Raw genomic sequence first — 17,500 nt, 5'->3', positions numbered from 1 at the left:
CATCAGTTGTAGTTTTCGGCCTTCTTTCATAAAAAGATGCCATTAAACAAGTATTTAAAATATACTGTTTCTACATTAATTTGGAGTTCATTACTTCGGATGTAAATTATTACAATACAAAATGTATTTAAAAACTTTACTGTTATGTGTGATTAATGAATTACAGAAAAATGTGTGATTAATAAATTATTTTTTTTAACTGATTGACAGCACTAATATATAAATGGGCAAAATCTGTAATATGTACACAATGCTAAAAATCCTAATGGTACTAAAGGCTTAATTTTCTTAATGCAATATGTCATGTATTAATTTTTCCTTTTTATTTTGGAGTGAATTGATGACCGTCTTCATGAGACGTCCCTTGATTTTGCACACTAACTTTCCCTTGATTTTCTGAAAGGTTGAGTGATAAAGTGTATTACATAAATAAACAAGTGTAAAATGTTAAATATTTCATTAGAGTGTTGTTATGATCCTCATACAGACACATGGAGTTTATCCAACGAAGACCTGGCTGTACTGTCCCGCGTTTTCGGAGCGGTTCTCGCCGGCCTGGTCCACGTGCTCCGGGAAATGAGGTTTAACGCAGGAGTTCACGACCTCGGACAGATCGCCGGGCAGAGACCACATCTTCTTAGCGTGTTCGGCCACAGCGTCTTTATTGAGCTGAACACAGAAGTGAAGAAGAGACACCAGTGAACATCTAAAGACAAAACTTACGACAACAGCATGAAACTAGAGCTTTAAAGCGATAGTTCACCCTAAAATGAAGATTACCCCATGATTTACTCACCCTGAAGTCATCCTAGGTGTATATGACTTTCTTCTTTCAGATGAACACAATCGGAGTTATATAAAAAAAATGTCCTGGCTCTTCCAAGCTTTATAATGGGAGTGAATGGTTGTATATTTTTGGAAGTCCATCAAAGTGCATCCATTCATGATAAAAATACTCCACACTGCTCTGGGAGGTTAATAAAGGCCTTCTGAAGTGAAGCGATGCGTTCGTGTTAGAAAAATATCTATATTTAAAACTTTATCGACTAATGGTGCGTTCACACCGGGCGAATAGCGCGTCAGGCGCGAGTGATTTCAATGTTAAGTCAATGCAAAGACGCGTTACGTGCGTAAAAAATTCCTGCGGCGTGAATGAGGCGTAGAGCGCGGCGTGGTAGACGCGAATACACCTCATTCGCGCGTCAAGTTCGCGCGAATAGCGCGAATTGAGCGTCTGCCGCCCAAGTTAAAAAATCTGAACTTCTGCATCAATTCACGCCGCGTTAACCAATCAGGAGCCTGCTTGCTGCTGTCACGTGGTGAAGTGACAGTTTATAATGTTACTTTATGTTTGGCCTCAATAAATTATTTTGTAATATGACTAAAATGCACAACAAAGCAAATCTTTCACATAAAAACTCGATTTTAATATATGAGACATACTCATTTTGTATTGAATGCTATTTATTCCATATCTATTCTAGATTATATGAAACATTATTAATCTAATGTAAAGACAACAAACACAATTTAGTGTATACAAACTAAAAAAAAAAAATCACAGGACAGGTTTCACTTTTGGAAGCTAGCTCCATTTATTATCAAAACAAAAATAAATGACAGATTAGGTGGGTGCGGGCGAGGGTGAACCTCGCGCCGGGCTGTACAGCGCGGGCTCGTCAGGCAGCGACCACTCGAGGCCGAGGCCTTATACGGCCTACGCTGTCCTCGTCAGCGTCCTCACCGTTAGGTCCACCAAACCTAGCTACTGGAGCAAATTGTGAAACTCCTGAAACCCTCCGGAGGGTCTGGTGGACCCGAGTACAGCGACGATGTCCCCTACGCAGCTGTTTCTGCTCTCCAGAGCATATACGAGCGGTGACTCTCTCGATTAATGCTAATGCTAATGCTCGATAAACATCTAAAAAAGATGGCCGCCAACGGGTTTCGAAACTTTCGCCTCTGACGCACGTAAATTTCGCTTCAAACTTTTGTTTTTACGCGCGGCAATTTCACTCTTGACGCGCAAATTAACACAAAGTGGTCAAGCGTATAACTAGACGCGGCAGGCGCGAATTTGACGCGCTATTCGCGTCCGGTGTGAACGCACAGTAAGGGCCCTTTCACATCTACCTTGTTTGGTCCGGACTTTCGGACTTTTCAGTTTGGTCCGAATCAAAATTACAGGTGTGAAACCTCCCCTAGACCACGGTCCGCACCAAACAGACGAAATTTGGTCAGACGAAAAGAGGTAGTCTCGGTCCGGATCAAACTGAACAAAGGTTTGGTTCGTTTCTAGTGTGAACGCATTTTCTGTTTGGTTCGGACTTTCAGACCATTTACAGGAAGTTCCGGTGGTTCCCGCGTAGCCTAAACAACTGAAGAAGAATATGTGCAGATCTGTCAGTCCTGCCCACAGCGTTTCTTCCAGCGCCCACACACACACATTTTTCCTGCATCCTGCCGGCGACGATCAAATGTTCGCACAACGAGGACGTTCATTTGGCGAATGTGAGCTAGCCTGGAGTATAGCTGGAGCTGCAGGGAGTAATGCCATAATAATAACAGTATAGTGGCAACGATATGCGTCTGTTCATTCATTCTTGTCAAAGTTACCCGCCGACTTGACAACACGCTGACGTCAGACGCACGTCCGTTTACAAACCAATCAATGTCAAGATGCAGCCCACATAGATGACGACAGGACGCGAGTACGTCACGTAAAGTTCTTTAGTGCGCTCGCATAATTGCAATGTGAAACCAAACCAAAACTAACCGAATGTATACAACAGTGGTGTAGTCTAGTTTTTTGTAGTGAGTATACTGTAATATACACCCCCCCCCCCCCCCCCCACTCACCCATCCCAGAGCGTCACCCCATAAGCACCACCACACTCACTAATGCATACAGTATGCATCGACATGAAATTGAGAGCATTAGGAAATATAAGGTGTTATCAACATGTCAATTTATTATAAGCAACACAAGACTTTAACAGCCAATGACATTTACAGCTGGGGAGACTGGACTGATTTTCTACTGTTTAGTGTTAATCACCATCTAATTTAGCCAGTTAAGAGCTACATTTAGCCTTAGATGTTATATGAATATGGTCCCTGAAGCACAGGTTTTATCAGCTGACAATTTTCCCAAAAAAATAAAATAAAAATAATAATAAAACATTATAGTCACAAATACAAATTTACTTTTAGAAATGGTGTTTAAAAAAAAAAAAAAAAAAAAAGGTGTTATTGTTTTGGCAAGTTTACTGTTTAAATTATAACATGTATGAAAACTTGTGTGATATTCCCTTAAAATAACGTTTTAATAGATTTTATTATTATTATTATTATTTTAAAATTCATTTTACTGTGCAATTTCTTTCTAATTTCTTTGAGTTAGACCAAACTTTTATTTTGGTGGGTTGTAGACATTTGAGTTTCTGTGTGTTTTAATAAACTATTATTATTATTATTATTATTATTATTAGGCCTACTTGAAGTATACTCTACTGTGCAATAGTAATATATTTCTGTTATCATTTCTTCAAGTTATACCGAACTTTTATTTTGACAGGTTGTTTTGAAGACATTACAGTTTCTATGTGTAGGCTATATGAAACGAATGAATGACGATAGTTTTGTCAAATTAAATGGTGAAATTCTCGTGCAGTGACTCTCATAGCAGCTCTGCGATGAAAGTGCACGTGTATCCTATCCTACATCATGTCTCAATACAGTGAAACGCTGAAAACACCACGAGCGTGCGTGACTCACGCGTGCTTCAGTGTGTGTGTGTGTGTGTGTGTGTGCGTAGTGGAGCACAGCACACACTGAGCGATCATTCCCAGAGACGCGTAGAACAATTGCAGTCTCTTTTAACTTTAATATTCACAGACACTGGTCCATATTATATCCCTACTTTTGATTTATTCATTCAAAAATAGCCAAATTCCGTGATGACGTTCTGCTTAGCAAGCTCCATTTGTGACTGGATTCCGCGATTCGGTGTCGCTTCGCAAACACTGACGGGGTGAATTTATGAATGAAAGTGTGAAAGTTCTGACACAAAACGAAGTTGTTACGTATCCTCACGATTTTTTAAGTGGGTATACGGAAATCCTTGGCCTTTTCTAGTGGGTATACGGCGTATACCTGCGTATCACGTAGACTACACCACTGGTATACAATGTATCAAAACATGAACTTTGGTTCGGACCTCGGTGCGGACTTTCAGGTGTGAAAACGCCCTAAAATAACTAGCTTCCGGCATACGGAAGACTAACCCCTGACCCGACGCACAACGCAATGATGAAAACGGAAGTGCAGAGGATAGAGCAAAACAAAACACCAGTCACGAATTAGACGTCTAAAACGACAATTTGTTGCCCAGCCCTGTGTGTTTGAACCGCGAGAGACGCCAAAGCTTACGCTACTCCTACATCATACATCGTACATCGTCAAGTGTTACTCGTGGCGTAAGTCGACTTGCGTAGGCCGTCTGCCGGAAGATAGTTATTTTAGTCGATAAAGTTTTAAATATGGATATTTTTCATACACGAACGCATCGCTTCACTTCAGAAGGCCTTTATTATCCGCCCAGAGCCTGTGGAGTATTTTTATCATGAATGGATGCACTTTGATGGACTTCTAAAAATATACAGCCATTCACTCCCATTATAAAGCTTGGAAGAGCCAGGACATTTTTAATATAACTCTGATTGTGTTCGTCTGAAAGAAGAAAGTCATATACACCTAGGATGACTTGAGGCTGAGTAAAATCATGGGGTAATTTTCATTTTTGGGTGAAGCATCGCTTTAAGACTGTGACACACCAAACCAATATAAAAGAACTAGCTTAGGCTCTACTAGAACAGGTTTTCCTGCTTGAATGTTGATTATTTTCCTCATATTCTCCATTGTTGCAGCTCCTCTCTTCCCAATCTGTCAGTAACGCTCTGGGTTGCGTTTCCCGTAAAATAAAATCAACTAGCTCGTCACGTCTATTTCCCGAAACCATATTGTCGCAAATTTGTCGTTTAACCACGTTGGTTAATGATGTCACACACGTGGTGGAGTAATAACTTATTTTAATGAATCGAATTAATACTAGATGTTTTGCTATAAATTACAGACATATCATCTGAGGACTATTTCTAATTTTTCTCAGTTATTTTGCTTTATTTCCAGATTAATTCATAGGCTCGTTCTTACATAGTAGAGCACGTTCACACATGCGCACTTCAAAAACAGTGCTTTAAATCTCTTTAAACTAAAACTAAAAGACGTAAATGGCATTTGTATGTATTCTAAATAAAAGCCACAGGTTGTACGGAATATCAGCTTGCTTATTTTGCTCAAGATAAGGATTTATTGAGTCCACATGTCATGCAAACATGAAACTCTGCTTCTAACCACAGGTCGACACTGTCGTTCCAAACACACAACTTTGCGAATGTTCGTTGGAATGATAGTTCCGGGAAACACCGACTCATTGAACTTTGCTGATAACGACGGAACTTGCGACCATAGTTGGCTAACGTGCTTTCTGGAAACGCACCCTTGTTGAAGCCCCTCCTTCTGAAAAGCACACTGTGCTCTGATTGGTCGGCTGGAGCAGTGTGTTGTGATTGGTCGAGCGTTTCGAGTGTGTTTGGGAAATGTCCCGCCCCTTACCATAACCGCCAGTTTAACACACTACTAACTCACTCAACCAGGCCCCGCCCCTTTATTCTGCGTATGAATTATTATAATGAGGAATACTGTGACGTGTTCCCGGAAGAAACTCAAGACTACAATGGAGGCGTTTCAGGGAGTTCAGAAACACTGACACTGATATAAAGAAGAACTGGAGCTGGAGGGACTTTTCATGTTCAATATTACGCACTTATGAAAGATGAACATGGAATAAGGCATAATAGGAGCGCTTTTAAAATCAGAGAGTATCACACAAAGCTGAAGACTGTGAGTTTAAACCACAGATGGTTTATCTGAAGTGACACGACCAACCAGAGATCTACAAGTCCTGAGAGACTCGAGCGCTTTATTTAAACATTCTCCGTCTGTTCTGTCACAGAGATGCTCACGTCAGCAAGAGTCTGAGTCTGAAGCATGAGAAACAAAACTATATCTGCATAAAAACATAACTCACAATCCGGGTGTTATTAGACGGCACATCTGGGAAATTAACAGGAAGATTCACTGATAAAGTCATAATTCTGCTCTCAGATGTTCGTCAAATTCAGCTTATGAATCAGTTGCTGAATTAGTCACGGGCTTCTCTTCCAACTATCACAGTCATCATTATTTAATTCTTTCCTGAACACTAGGCCAAATCTGACATAATGAAACGGCATTCCCAATGCATTCAACTTTCAGAGTGAAACTGAATATTCAGTGAGAAATAGTGATTTTACGTCAGAGGAAAAGCTGCTTCAGAAGTTATTTTGATGGTTATGATATCGTTCAAAAGTTTGGGGTCGGTAAGATTATTTGATTCTTTTAAAATAAGTCTCTTCTGCTCACCAAGGATGAATTTATTTGAATAAAAATACAGTAAAATTGTGCAATATTATTCGAATTTACAACAGATGTTTTCTATGTGAATATATAGTAAAGTGTAATTTATTCCTGTGATCAAAGCTGAATTTTCAGCATCATTACTCCAGTCTTCAGTGTCACATGATCCTTCAGAAATCACTCTAATATGAGGATTTGATGCTCAAGAAACATTTATGATTATTATCAATGATGAAAACTGCTCATGAGTGTTTCAGTGTTCACCTGACTGATCAGCTCTCTGATGCTCGCCAGCGTCGCCGCCTGTCTCTTCTTCAGACTCTGTTCCTGAGGAGAACCATCAGTGCTGCCGTTCTCTGCCGACTGAAGGAGAGTGTGCTGTTACATGCGTTATCAACACACACACGCACATACGCAAACACTCGCACGCGCACACACAGACACACACACGTTTACTTAGCTATCTAAATGGGAACATTCCATAGATGTAATGGTTTTTATACTGTACAAACTGTATATTCTGTCCCCTTACACTAACCCGACTCCTAAACCTACCTATCACACACAAACACACACACACACACACACACACACACACTAACCCGACCCCTAAACTTACCCATCTCACACACACACACACACACACACACACACTAACACGACCCCTAAACCTATCCATCACACACACACACACACACACACACACACACACACACACACACACACACACACACACACACAAAAACCTGACCCCTAAACCTACCTATCTCACACACACACACACACACACACACAAACCCGACTCCTAAACCTACCTATCATACACACACACACACACTAAACCTGCCCATCACACACACACACACACACACACACACACACACACTAACCCGACCCCTAAACTTACCCATCTCACACACTCAAACACATACACACACACACACCCCCGACCCCTAAACCTACCATCACACACACACTCAAACACATACACACTAACCTGACCCCTAAACCTACCCATCACACACACACACTCAAACACACACCCCCGACCCCTAAACCTACCATCACACAGACACACACACACACACACACACACGCCCGACCCGAGATTTTGTCAGGCTTTGGTCACTTATGGGTACAAATCTGTCCCCAAAATAAAGTTAAGTAGGCACACACACACACACACGTTCAAATACACAGCCGCCTGCAAACATAATGTACCTCACAAAGCTACACAAACACACCTTGATGCCATGTGCACTTACACATGTCCTCAAATATGTATGTAACAGGATCACATGTATGGTGTAAATGTTATGGTTTATGGTGTTCATGTGCATGAACATGTGTGTGAGTGTGTGTGTGTGTGTGTGTGTGTGTGTGTGAGACAGAAGACAGAAGAGAGTCCATGTGCAGCTATTGTTCGTAGATCACGTTGAGCCGACACTCTCCACACAGACTCCTTTCAGTTCACAAGCTCGTTTACTGTGGAATATTAATCTCGGTGACATTTCACTCTCACTTGTTTGTGCAGTTTCATCAAACCAAATCTGTTCCCAAACCGAGTGAGCTTCCCTGTAAAACCGCATCCTGATTTAACTGGAACAAATAAAGCACACGAGACTCAACTCCTCTTATAGATCCGGGAATCCCAAACCATTTTATCAGCCGAACTCTTTCCCTGAAATATGTACTTGAAGCCTCCCTGAGATTTTAAGATAATATTTAAATAATTCAACAACACATTTGCATGTTCATGATTATCTGATGTCAGTAAATGGTCACATGACTTGCAAGTAAACAAATATATATATATTTTTAATAAGTGTTTTATTTTGATTGTTTTTGTTTAAAATTACATATTTTAAATGTGAAGAATTATTAGTATTTTATTTTGTTTGTATGATATTATATATTTTTTTAAAACTTATTTTAGTTAAATTTTTTTATGATTTAATCAATTATTAGTAAGTGTTTTATTTTTATTGTTTATCATTTTTATATTATTTATTTAAATTGTACATTTTTACGATTTAATTAATTATTAGTAAGTGTTTTATTTAGATTTTTTTTATTATTTTTAAATGTATTTTATTACATTTACAGTTTTATAATTTAATTAATTCTTAGTAAGTTTTTAACTTTCATTGTTTTATAATTTAATTATTACTAAGTGTTTTATTTTGATTGTATTTATTTTAAAATAACTTATCTATATTCATTTGAAATTTCTATTATTTAATTAATTATTAGTAATTGTTTGTGTTTTACAATTATGTATTTTAATTTCATTTTTAATTTTCATTTATAATTACATTTATTATTAATACGCGTTTTATTTTCACTGTTTTTATTTCAAATTTATTCAAATCAATTTGACATTTTTATTATTTAATTAACTATTGGCTTTTCTACAGAGCCCGGGAAGTCACCTGTAGGGGAAAAAACAAACAATCCGTTCCCACGGGTTTGTAAACTGTACTCACGGATTTGTGACTCGCCCTCATTTTAGAAGAACACGTTGTTAACGAATCCTATTGTATATTGTTTTATTGAATATTAATGGAATACATCAAATTGACATACGTCTGAATGCTTACAGTGATTCTCAATTGTAGCGGGTATGGGTGGAATATACGATTTAATATGAATGACGTGCATCAAAATATTTTGTTCATTTGTGATAATCTTAGCACTTTATTATTATTTTCTAACCTGTATTATGACTGATATTTGACGAATTGCTTTGTTCATTTTTTTGTAAGTTTTGGACAAAAGCGTCTTTTAAATATATAGCCTAAAATGTAATAATAATAATAATAATAATAATAATAATAATAATTATTATTATTTAAGTTATAAATGAACTATAAACGAGTTAACTTAGTAATACAGTAATATGTTTGTCATCAAATAATTTATCAATGTTTTATTATTATAGGCTATAACCTAACCTTTTACAGTTTTGGATAAAATAGGCCTACATTTTTTGCATAATTTTTGCTTAAAAATAAAGCATTCATAAATTATTTTATGATAAACATATTACTGTCTAGTGAACTCATTTATAGTTATTAACTCAAATAATAATAATAATAATAATTATTATTATTATAATTATTCATATTATTACATTTTAGGCTACATATTTTGTCCAAAACTTACAAAAAAATGAACAAAGCAATTCGTCAAATATCAGTCATAATACAGGTTAGAAAATAATAATAAAGTGCTAAGATTATATCACAAATAAACAAAAGATTTTGATGCACGTCATTCATATTAAATCGTATATTCCACCCATACCCGCTACAATTGACAATCACTGTAAGCATGCAGACGTATGTCAATTTGATGTATTCCACTTAATATTCAATAAAACACTATACAATAAGATTCATTAACAACGTGTTCTTCTAAAATGAGGGCGAGTCACAAATCCGTGAGTACAGTTTACAAACCCGTGGGAACGGATTACGAAAGCGTGGGCACTGTTTATGAATTTGTGGGTACAGATTACAAAAACTGAAGGCACGGTTTACAAATCTGAGAGCGCAGATTAGAAACTCGTGGGTACGGTTTATTAATCCGTGGGCACGATTTGTTAAACCGAGGGAACAGTTTGATAATTCGTGAGTACGGTTTATAAACTGAGCGGACGGATTGCCAAACCGTCGCCACGGATTGTTTTTTTTTCTCCCACAGGTGACTTCCCGGGCTCCGTACTTTTCATCTACTCACATAGGTTGACATTACTATGTTGCTAAACCAATGAAAAAAAAAAAAAAAAAAAACATAAATATTGAGCAAAACAGTCAATTTTCAATTACATTCAACAATTTTCCACATTCACGAATGCAATGACGCATGAAGTCGAGTGTTTGCGTTCTCATACTTGCATAGAGTGTATTCTGAGCTTTATAAATACCGGTCTGAAAACACATGTTCTGTGAACTTTGCGTCTTAAACTTCAGTGACATTCAGTTCTAATGGAGGAATTAATGGAGCAGGGAAAGAAATAAACAGAAAAGTGAATGAATTTGGATGAGCCGCATGAGCAGAAGTGAGTCACATGTTTTTATGGCTCTCCCGCTGTAAACATCATGAGCCACATGTTAGTCAGTGTGAGCCGATCTGATCTGATCTGTGTGTTAAAACTCAACCCAAACCAGGGCTTTGTGTCCCACCGTCGTCATGGTTACGGGCGCTCGTCTCGTTCAGTTGGCGCTCATCTATTCTCCCTTGTGTGTTCGACTGTATTCGATCCGCATTCATGTGGTGTTTTACCTGAGCGTTATCGTTGTCGAGCTGCTCTGTGCTCTTGCATTTCTTCAGTCTGAAAAGGAGAATGAGGAAACATGAGGATTTGTTCATTGAAATATTAATAATCAGGTTAAATGTAATACAAATGAGGTTTAATAAAGATGCGGTGCACATGAAATGAAATGGTCTATGTCTTTCAGCATTGAGACTGTCTGCTAATGCACTTCTAAAAGTTTGTGGTCAGTTTTAAAGAAATTTTATAATTGCTTTTATTTAGAAAGGACACATTCAATTGATCAAAAGTAATAGACATTTATAACGTTACAAAAGTTTCTATTTCAAATATACTTTTTATATTACTTCATATAGTGTGTGTGTGTGTGTCAGTGTGTGTCTGAGTGTGTGTGTGAGAGAGAGAGAGAGAGAGAGAGTTTATGTGTCTCTGTGTAAGAGTGTGTGTGTGTGTGTGTGTGTGAGAGAGAGAGAGAGAGAGAGAGAGAGAGAGAGAGAGAGTTCATGTGTCTGTGTAAGAGTGTGTGTGTGTGTGTATGTGTGTGAGAGTTTGAGAGAGAGTGTGTGTGTGTATGTGTGAGAGAGAGAGAGAGAGAGTTTATTTGTCTCTGTGTAAGAGTGTGTGTGTATGTGTGTGTGTGTGTGTGTGTGTGAGAGAGAGAGAAAGTTTATGTGTCTCTGTGTAAGAGTGTGTGTGTATGTGTGTGTGTGTGTCTTTGTGAGTAAGTGAGAGTGTGTGTGTGTGTGTGTGTGTGTGTGAGAGTTTGAGAGAGAGTGTGTGTGTGTGTGTGTGTGTGTGAGAGAGAGAGAGAGAGAGTTTATGTGTCTCTGTGTAAGAGTGTGTGTGTATGTGTGTGTGTGTGTGTGTGTGTGTGTGTGTGTGTGCGTGTGTGTCTTTGTGAGTAAGTGAGAGAGTGTGTGTATGTGTGAGAGTTTGAGAGAGAGTGTGTGTGTGTGTTCATTCTTACTTGTCCTTCTTTTTGGGCTCACTGAAAAAGAAAAAACACAATGTGAGGGTGACAGATACCATGAATATTATACAGTACGTATTTTACTTTATTTAGTTCTTCATTACTAATTTTATTTCATTTAGAGAAGCTGAAAGTGCAACACAGCTACTTAAACATTGGAAAGATCCAGATACTGAGACACAGACTAGTTTGAACACGACGCTGCTCTACTAGTGGGACGTGTAAGTAAACAGACGTGATCTGTGCTAATGGGGTTGTGTGTCTGAGTCCCACTCACACACACACACACACGCTCACGGTGCTTTTTGCTCACAATAATTAACAAAATAATTAACAAACAAACTACACTCCATGGAGAAAAGGTCACCGACCTCTGAATCCCTAGACAAAACACACTCTCTCACACACACACATTGAGATACACGGCTCTCTGATGCATTAGCTTGATTAAAACACTCAATGATTCATCTTTGTTTTTCTTTCTTGCATTTTTGTTTTTTATTTCTCTCGTTTCCAAGGTCACATGCACTGCAACAAATGCACACACACACACACACACACACACACACACTCACACTCACACACACACACACACACACACACACACACACACACACACACACACACACACACACACACACACACACACACCTGTTGAGTGCCTTCATCTCACTGCAGTGCTTCTCTGTGGCTGTTTCCAGGAGTTTGGTCAAACGCTGTAACAGGAGAGAAGAAAACAGTGAGTGTCACAAACACATGTCAGAGCAGAAACACTAGCGAATCACATTGAAACACTTGCGAAATGCATTGAAACACTTGTGAATCACATTGAAACACTTGCGAAATGCATTGAAACACTTGTGAATCACATTGAAACACTTGTGAAACGCATTGAAACACTAGCGAATCACATTGAAACACTTGTGAAACACATTGAAACACTTGTACACTAGCAAATTGCATTGAAACACTTGCGAAACACATTGAAACTATTGCGAAGCACATTGAAACACTTGCGAAACGCATTGAAACACTAGCGAATCGCATTGAAACTCTAGCGAATCGCATTGAAACACTTGCGAAACACATTGAAACACTTGCAAAACACTTCCGAAATGCATTGAAACACTAGCGAAACACTTGCGAAATGCATTGAAACACTTGTGAAACACATTGAAACAGTTGCGCATTGAAACACTAGCGAATTGCATTGAAACTCTTGCGAATCGCATTGAAACTTGTAAAACGCATTGAAACACTTGTGCATTCACATTAGACTTGCACAGACATGTGAAACAGACGAAACACATTGAAACGCTTGCGAAACGCATTGAATTTGCTTCAGCTTTTCGAACGTAGAAGAATGATAAAGGCATGATAGGCTATATACATTTTATGTGGATAAAGGCATATTCTGTACATGACTACACATGTCCTTATTAGGCCTAGAAAATGAAGCTAGCGCAAGTTCTGCCAGGAAGACTCAATCGTTCGCGTCATTAATTACCTCCTCATCTATCCAATTATATCACTTACTGTAGCTTAAAAGGGCAGCGCTTACACATGTCTGAGTTCGCAGATGCTGTCACTCCAGTACCTCCATCCTCCCCGCCTCCACCAAGATGGGATCTTTCCTCCAACTCCTCTACTCAACCAAGCTGGGTCCTCCCTCTATCAACCCCAACACCATCAGTCAGGCTATCCCTTCCATCCTGAAGACTTCAGATGTCTTTTCCTCCATCCACCCCACCACCACCAGATGGCCCCTTTCCTTACTCCGCCGGGGGGTGAGCGGCGCCCCCGCCTTCGTCTTCAGGCGGGACTCGCAGATTCAGTACCCTCTGAATGCGAGTTATGAACGGGGCCTACGCCAAAGAACCTGATTGCTTGCTGAGCTCCTAAATAAATGTTATTGTTACAGTATTAATTCTCCCGAGTCTTTCTGGTAGAAATATATATGCGCAAATATATGTTTGTACGCGTAAGTGTTTCACATGTCTGCGCAAGTGTTTCAATGGGATTCGCAAGTGTTTCAATGCGTTTCGCAAGTGTTTCAATGCGTTTCGCAAGTGTTTCAATGTGTTTCAAAAGTGTTTCAATGTGTTTCGCAAGTGTTTCAATGTGTTTCAAAAGTGTTTCAATGTGTTTCACAAGTGTTTCAATGCGATTCGCAAGTGTTTCAATGCGATTCGAAAGTGTTTCAATGCGTTTCGCAAGTGTTTCAATGCGTTTCGCAAGTGTTTCAATGCGATTCGCAAGTGTTTCAATGTGTTTCGCAAGTGTTTCAATGTGTTTCAAAAGTGTTTCAATGTGTTTCACAAGTGTTTCAATGCGATTCGCAAGTGTTTCAATGCGATTCGCAAGTGTTTCAATGCGTTTCGCAAGTGTTTCAATGCGTTTCGCAAGTGTTTCAATGCGATTCGCAAGTGTTTCAATGCGTTTCGCATTGAACACACTGACTCACTCACTCACACACACACACACAAAGCGCGAGCACAGATCTGTTCAGAGCCGGTTGCAGTCGATAAAAGTGTATAAGAGTGTGTGGGTCGGTCATGTTTACTCTCGCAGTGCTGGACAGGAGTGAGCCGGATCTATGCAGATCCACTGAGGGCTGATGGGTAATCAACACCTGGAGCGAGTCCAGCAGGAACACACCAGCTCTCAGTGTGGCCCAAATCAAACAACAATTCATCAAATAATAATAATACTAGAGTTATGCGCGTGACGTCGGCCAGAGTGACTGCGGTTACACTCACAGAGCGGCAGCATTTGTCTTTAGCGGGAATGCCGCGAAAAACATACAAAACACACAAAACAAAATTGAAATGGGAAAGAGCTTTGAGATTGACTGTATAAATAGATTTGACAAGAAATCTGAGATTTCCGATTTTCCGATTTATGAATTTCAAAAAAGTCTTTGTTAAAGCATTATACCATTGCAGATACCATTGATTAACAACCTCGTAGCTCAAAGTAGAACTCTCTTTAAAAGTTTATAAGTTATTATTAAAAATAAATTTTTTTATTATAAAAAAAAAGGTTTTACTTATTATTACTACTATGTTTATATTATATATTGTGAAACAAAAAAAACTGTGATCACTAGCCGTGTTTCTATCCAAAGTTGCGAATTTAACTTATATTTAACAACAACTTAATATAACATTTGGGAATAAAGCAGTTTCCATGCAGAACAAAATAATAATTTCCTGATAAACTGGCAATAAATATCAATAAGAAAAAAAGGAGTAGGAGAAGCCACTGTATAAAATAATTTTCATAAAAAAGCATCCGACTCAATTGAGCATATACGTTTTTTTATGTGCAGTTTTAGAATTTATGGCTTTTCCCATCCAGCGTTTTTTATGCAATTTCCCAAAATGCACATAAAAATAGGTGGATGGAAACATAGCTACTGTTTGATAATGAGTTATCTTATGATTTATGTTTGTTTGGTCATCAGCCAAAAAAACAAACTTTATGGCAATTATGTCTTGATTAATTAGCTTTTTCAAGATATTTGCTAGCAGATTTACACCTGTCAATCATTAGCTACATTAGATCTACATACACACTCATGATGTGTACCTCGGTGTTGTGTTGCTCTTTCTTCTTCTTGAGCTGATCGTGATGCTCCACCAGCAGCGCTCTGAGCTCTGACTTCAGCTTCTGCTTGAGTTCGTTCATCTGATCTCCTGCATCTGACCCTTCAGCTCCAGACCTGGACCATCACATCAACACACACCACATTCAAGTTCAAAACAAGTGTTGGATGCAAACTCGACTTCTTAACTAGATCAATGCTAAGACCAGCATTGATCAAAAATTTTTCTTCTTCATTAAAATAAAGTTGAAATAAAATGAAATGAAATTTAAAACTAAGTTTAAACTAAGTTTAAGTTGATGTACTAAAATTAAATTACTAAAACTGACATAAAAAATAAATGAAAGCAAAGTAGAAATATTTGAAGAAAAAAATAAAATGACTAAATAACATTAAAAAATTACTAAAACTTCAATTAAAATGAAAACTGAAAATATTTAAAAAAATTGTATCGAGATATTGTTATATTTTTTAATTAATATATTTTTATGTTTTCCATTTTCATTTTACTTACAATTTCAGTAATTTAGTTGTGTGATTTTTTATATATTTTTAAATGTCTATATCATTTTATTTCTTTTTTTTGTTTGTTATTTTAGTACATCAAAGTTAAACTAAATGAAAATGAGAAATGTTGCTTTGGAAATTAGCTGAAATAAAACAAGTTTAAGTTTTCTTATATTTTATTTTAATTTATTTTAATTAATGTTCATTTTATGTCAAGCAACAAAAATGTTTAATTGTTCTAGTTTTAGTTTCAGGTACATGAAATAACCCTGAACTGAAAAAAATTAAATAAAATTAAAGCTAACTCTAAATATTAATAAACACTATAATAATATAGAGGTTATGCGGCAGAGAAACAAGCGCGCAGCCATCTGTAAAATATTGTCTTTGAACGTTCTCTGTATATTTCTATGGCATTCGAAGAGTAATTTGCTGCTGAAGTGGATTTAGTTATTGCAGAGTTAATGAAAGTTATCATGAGCATTGTAATGTTGGAAGCGGATGTCATGACAAATGTCAGTTCGATCAGGAAGATTTTAAAACGAGTGGTTAATTCATAAATCCGTAAGATCTTTCCTTCATGCTGTGGAAATACAAACAGACAGAAGAGAAAAGGGGCGGAGCTACATAAGCTTATGTAAATAATGCTATAATAACAGTAGGTGCGTTTCCATTACAGATTTGCGCAAAACTTTTGCGATTTTTTCTAAATGTCGACAAAAAACGATTGCGAAATGACGGCGTTTCCATTAGCCGATGTTATGTGACTAAAACTTCATTTTTTCATCTCACGATAATCATTCCAAAAATCATGACAACGGATGTTAGTAGGTTTATGTATCTCAGCCACTGCACTGGCCATTATTATTAATCAAAGGAGACGTATGTGTGTTATCCAATCATTAATGGCCAGGAAAGACTCTTATACTTGGTCTTGATTGTGGCATTTATTTGAGGTTTAGAATCCAGTATTCCTGTAATTCTTTTGTCTTTTATGAATTTAATAAAGAACTCTGTCTCGTGTTCTGTCCAAACACAGCGCGTCATCTACATCAGGTGACCTGTAAATGCACAAAAACTGTTTCCAGTGCAGTTTTGCGAAATATTTCTTTTTTGAATTGCCTGAAAACCTCCTCATGCGAGTGTAGGGTTGGGTACCGAAACCCGGTTCCAATAGGGTACCGAAACGTTAAACGGTAGCAACGAGACCGAATAAGAACGGAACTTTCGGTGCCTGATTTCGGTGCCTGACGTTTTTTACCGCCCCCTATAAAACATCTCGCGGCACGAATGATCCAATAATAAAACATCTCCAGTTAACCAGCAGAGCATTCATTTAGTTTGTTTGTTAACAAAGAGACGATCTAGCGCTGAAATGTGTTTTTTAAATCAAGTGATCAAAGTGCTCGTTGCCTCTGCGATCAGTGGCGCGGATACAGTGTTTTCTCTTGTGGCTCGCGCACACCGCACTGTCTTCACTCGGACACGCGCTTCAATACGTTGCGGATCTATTTATGAGGCGCCGTCTATATGATTATGTGCGCAGAGAGTTTGTGTGTGTGCTCGCGTCTCAGATGAGTATGTGCGCGGAGAGTTCCGCGCGTCTCGTGTGTGTAGAGTT

The 17,500-nt window shown here is 38.1% G+C and overlaps 1 protein-coding gene across 5 annotated transcripts in view; it reads right to left on the bottom strand.

The window, feature by feature from the left end:
• plcb2 (phospholipase C, beta 2) overlaps nt 1-17,500 on the bottom strand; it is a 63,843-nt gene that overhangs the window by 10,490 nt on the left and 35,853 nt on the right. For 4 of the 5 annotated variants that reach the window (XM_084097875.1, XM_084097876.1, XM_084097872.1 and 1 more), the window contains exons 27-32: nt 15,357-15,489; nt 12,417-12,481; nt 11,763-11,783; nt 10,807-10,855; nt 6,784-6,882; nt 1-669 (exon numbers count right to left, since the gene is read on the bottom strand). The exon at nt 1-669 is cut by the window's left edge and continues 335 nt beyond it. In XM_084097875.1, coding sequence (XP_083954001.1) covers nt 499-669; nt 6,784-6,882; nt 10,807-10,855; nt 11,763-11,783; nt 12,417-12,481; nt 15,357-15,489 — 538 coding nt within the window. In that variant the 3' untranslated portion in view covers nt 1-498. The remainder of the gene's footprint in view (nt 670-6,783; nt 6,883-10,806; nt 10,856-11,762; nt 11,784-12,416; nt 12,482-15,356; nt 15,490-17,500) is intronic. The other variant, XM_084097873.1, reaches the window with a different exon arrangement.

Source organism: Abramis brama (genome assembly GCF_963993115.1).
Source record: "Abramis brama genome assembly, chromosome: 21".
NCBI classification, from domain to species: domain Eukaryota; kingdom Metazoa; phylum Chordata; class Actinopteri; order Cypriniformes; family Leuciscidae; genus Abramis; species Abramis brama.
This window is presented reverse-complemented; position numbering and strand designations above follow the sequence as displayed.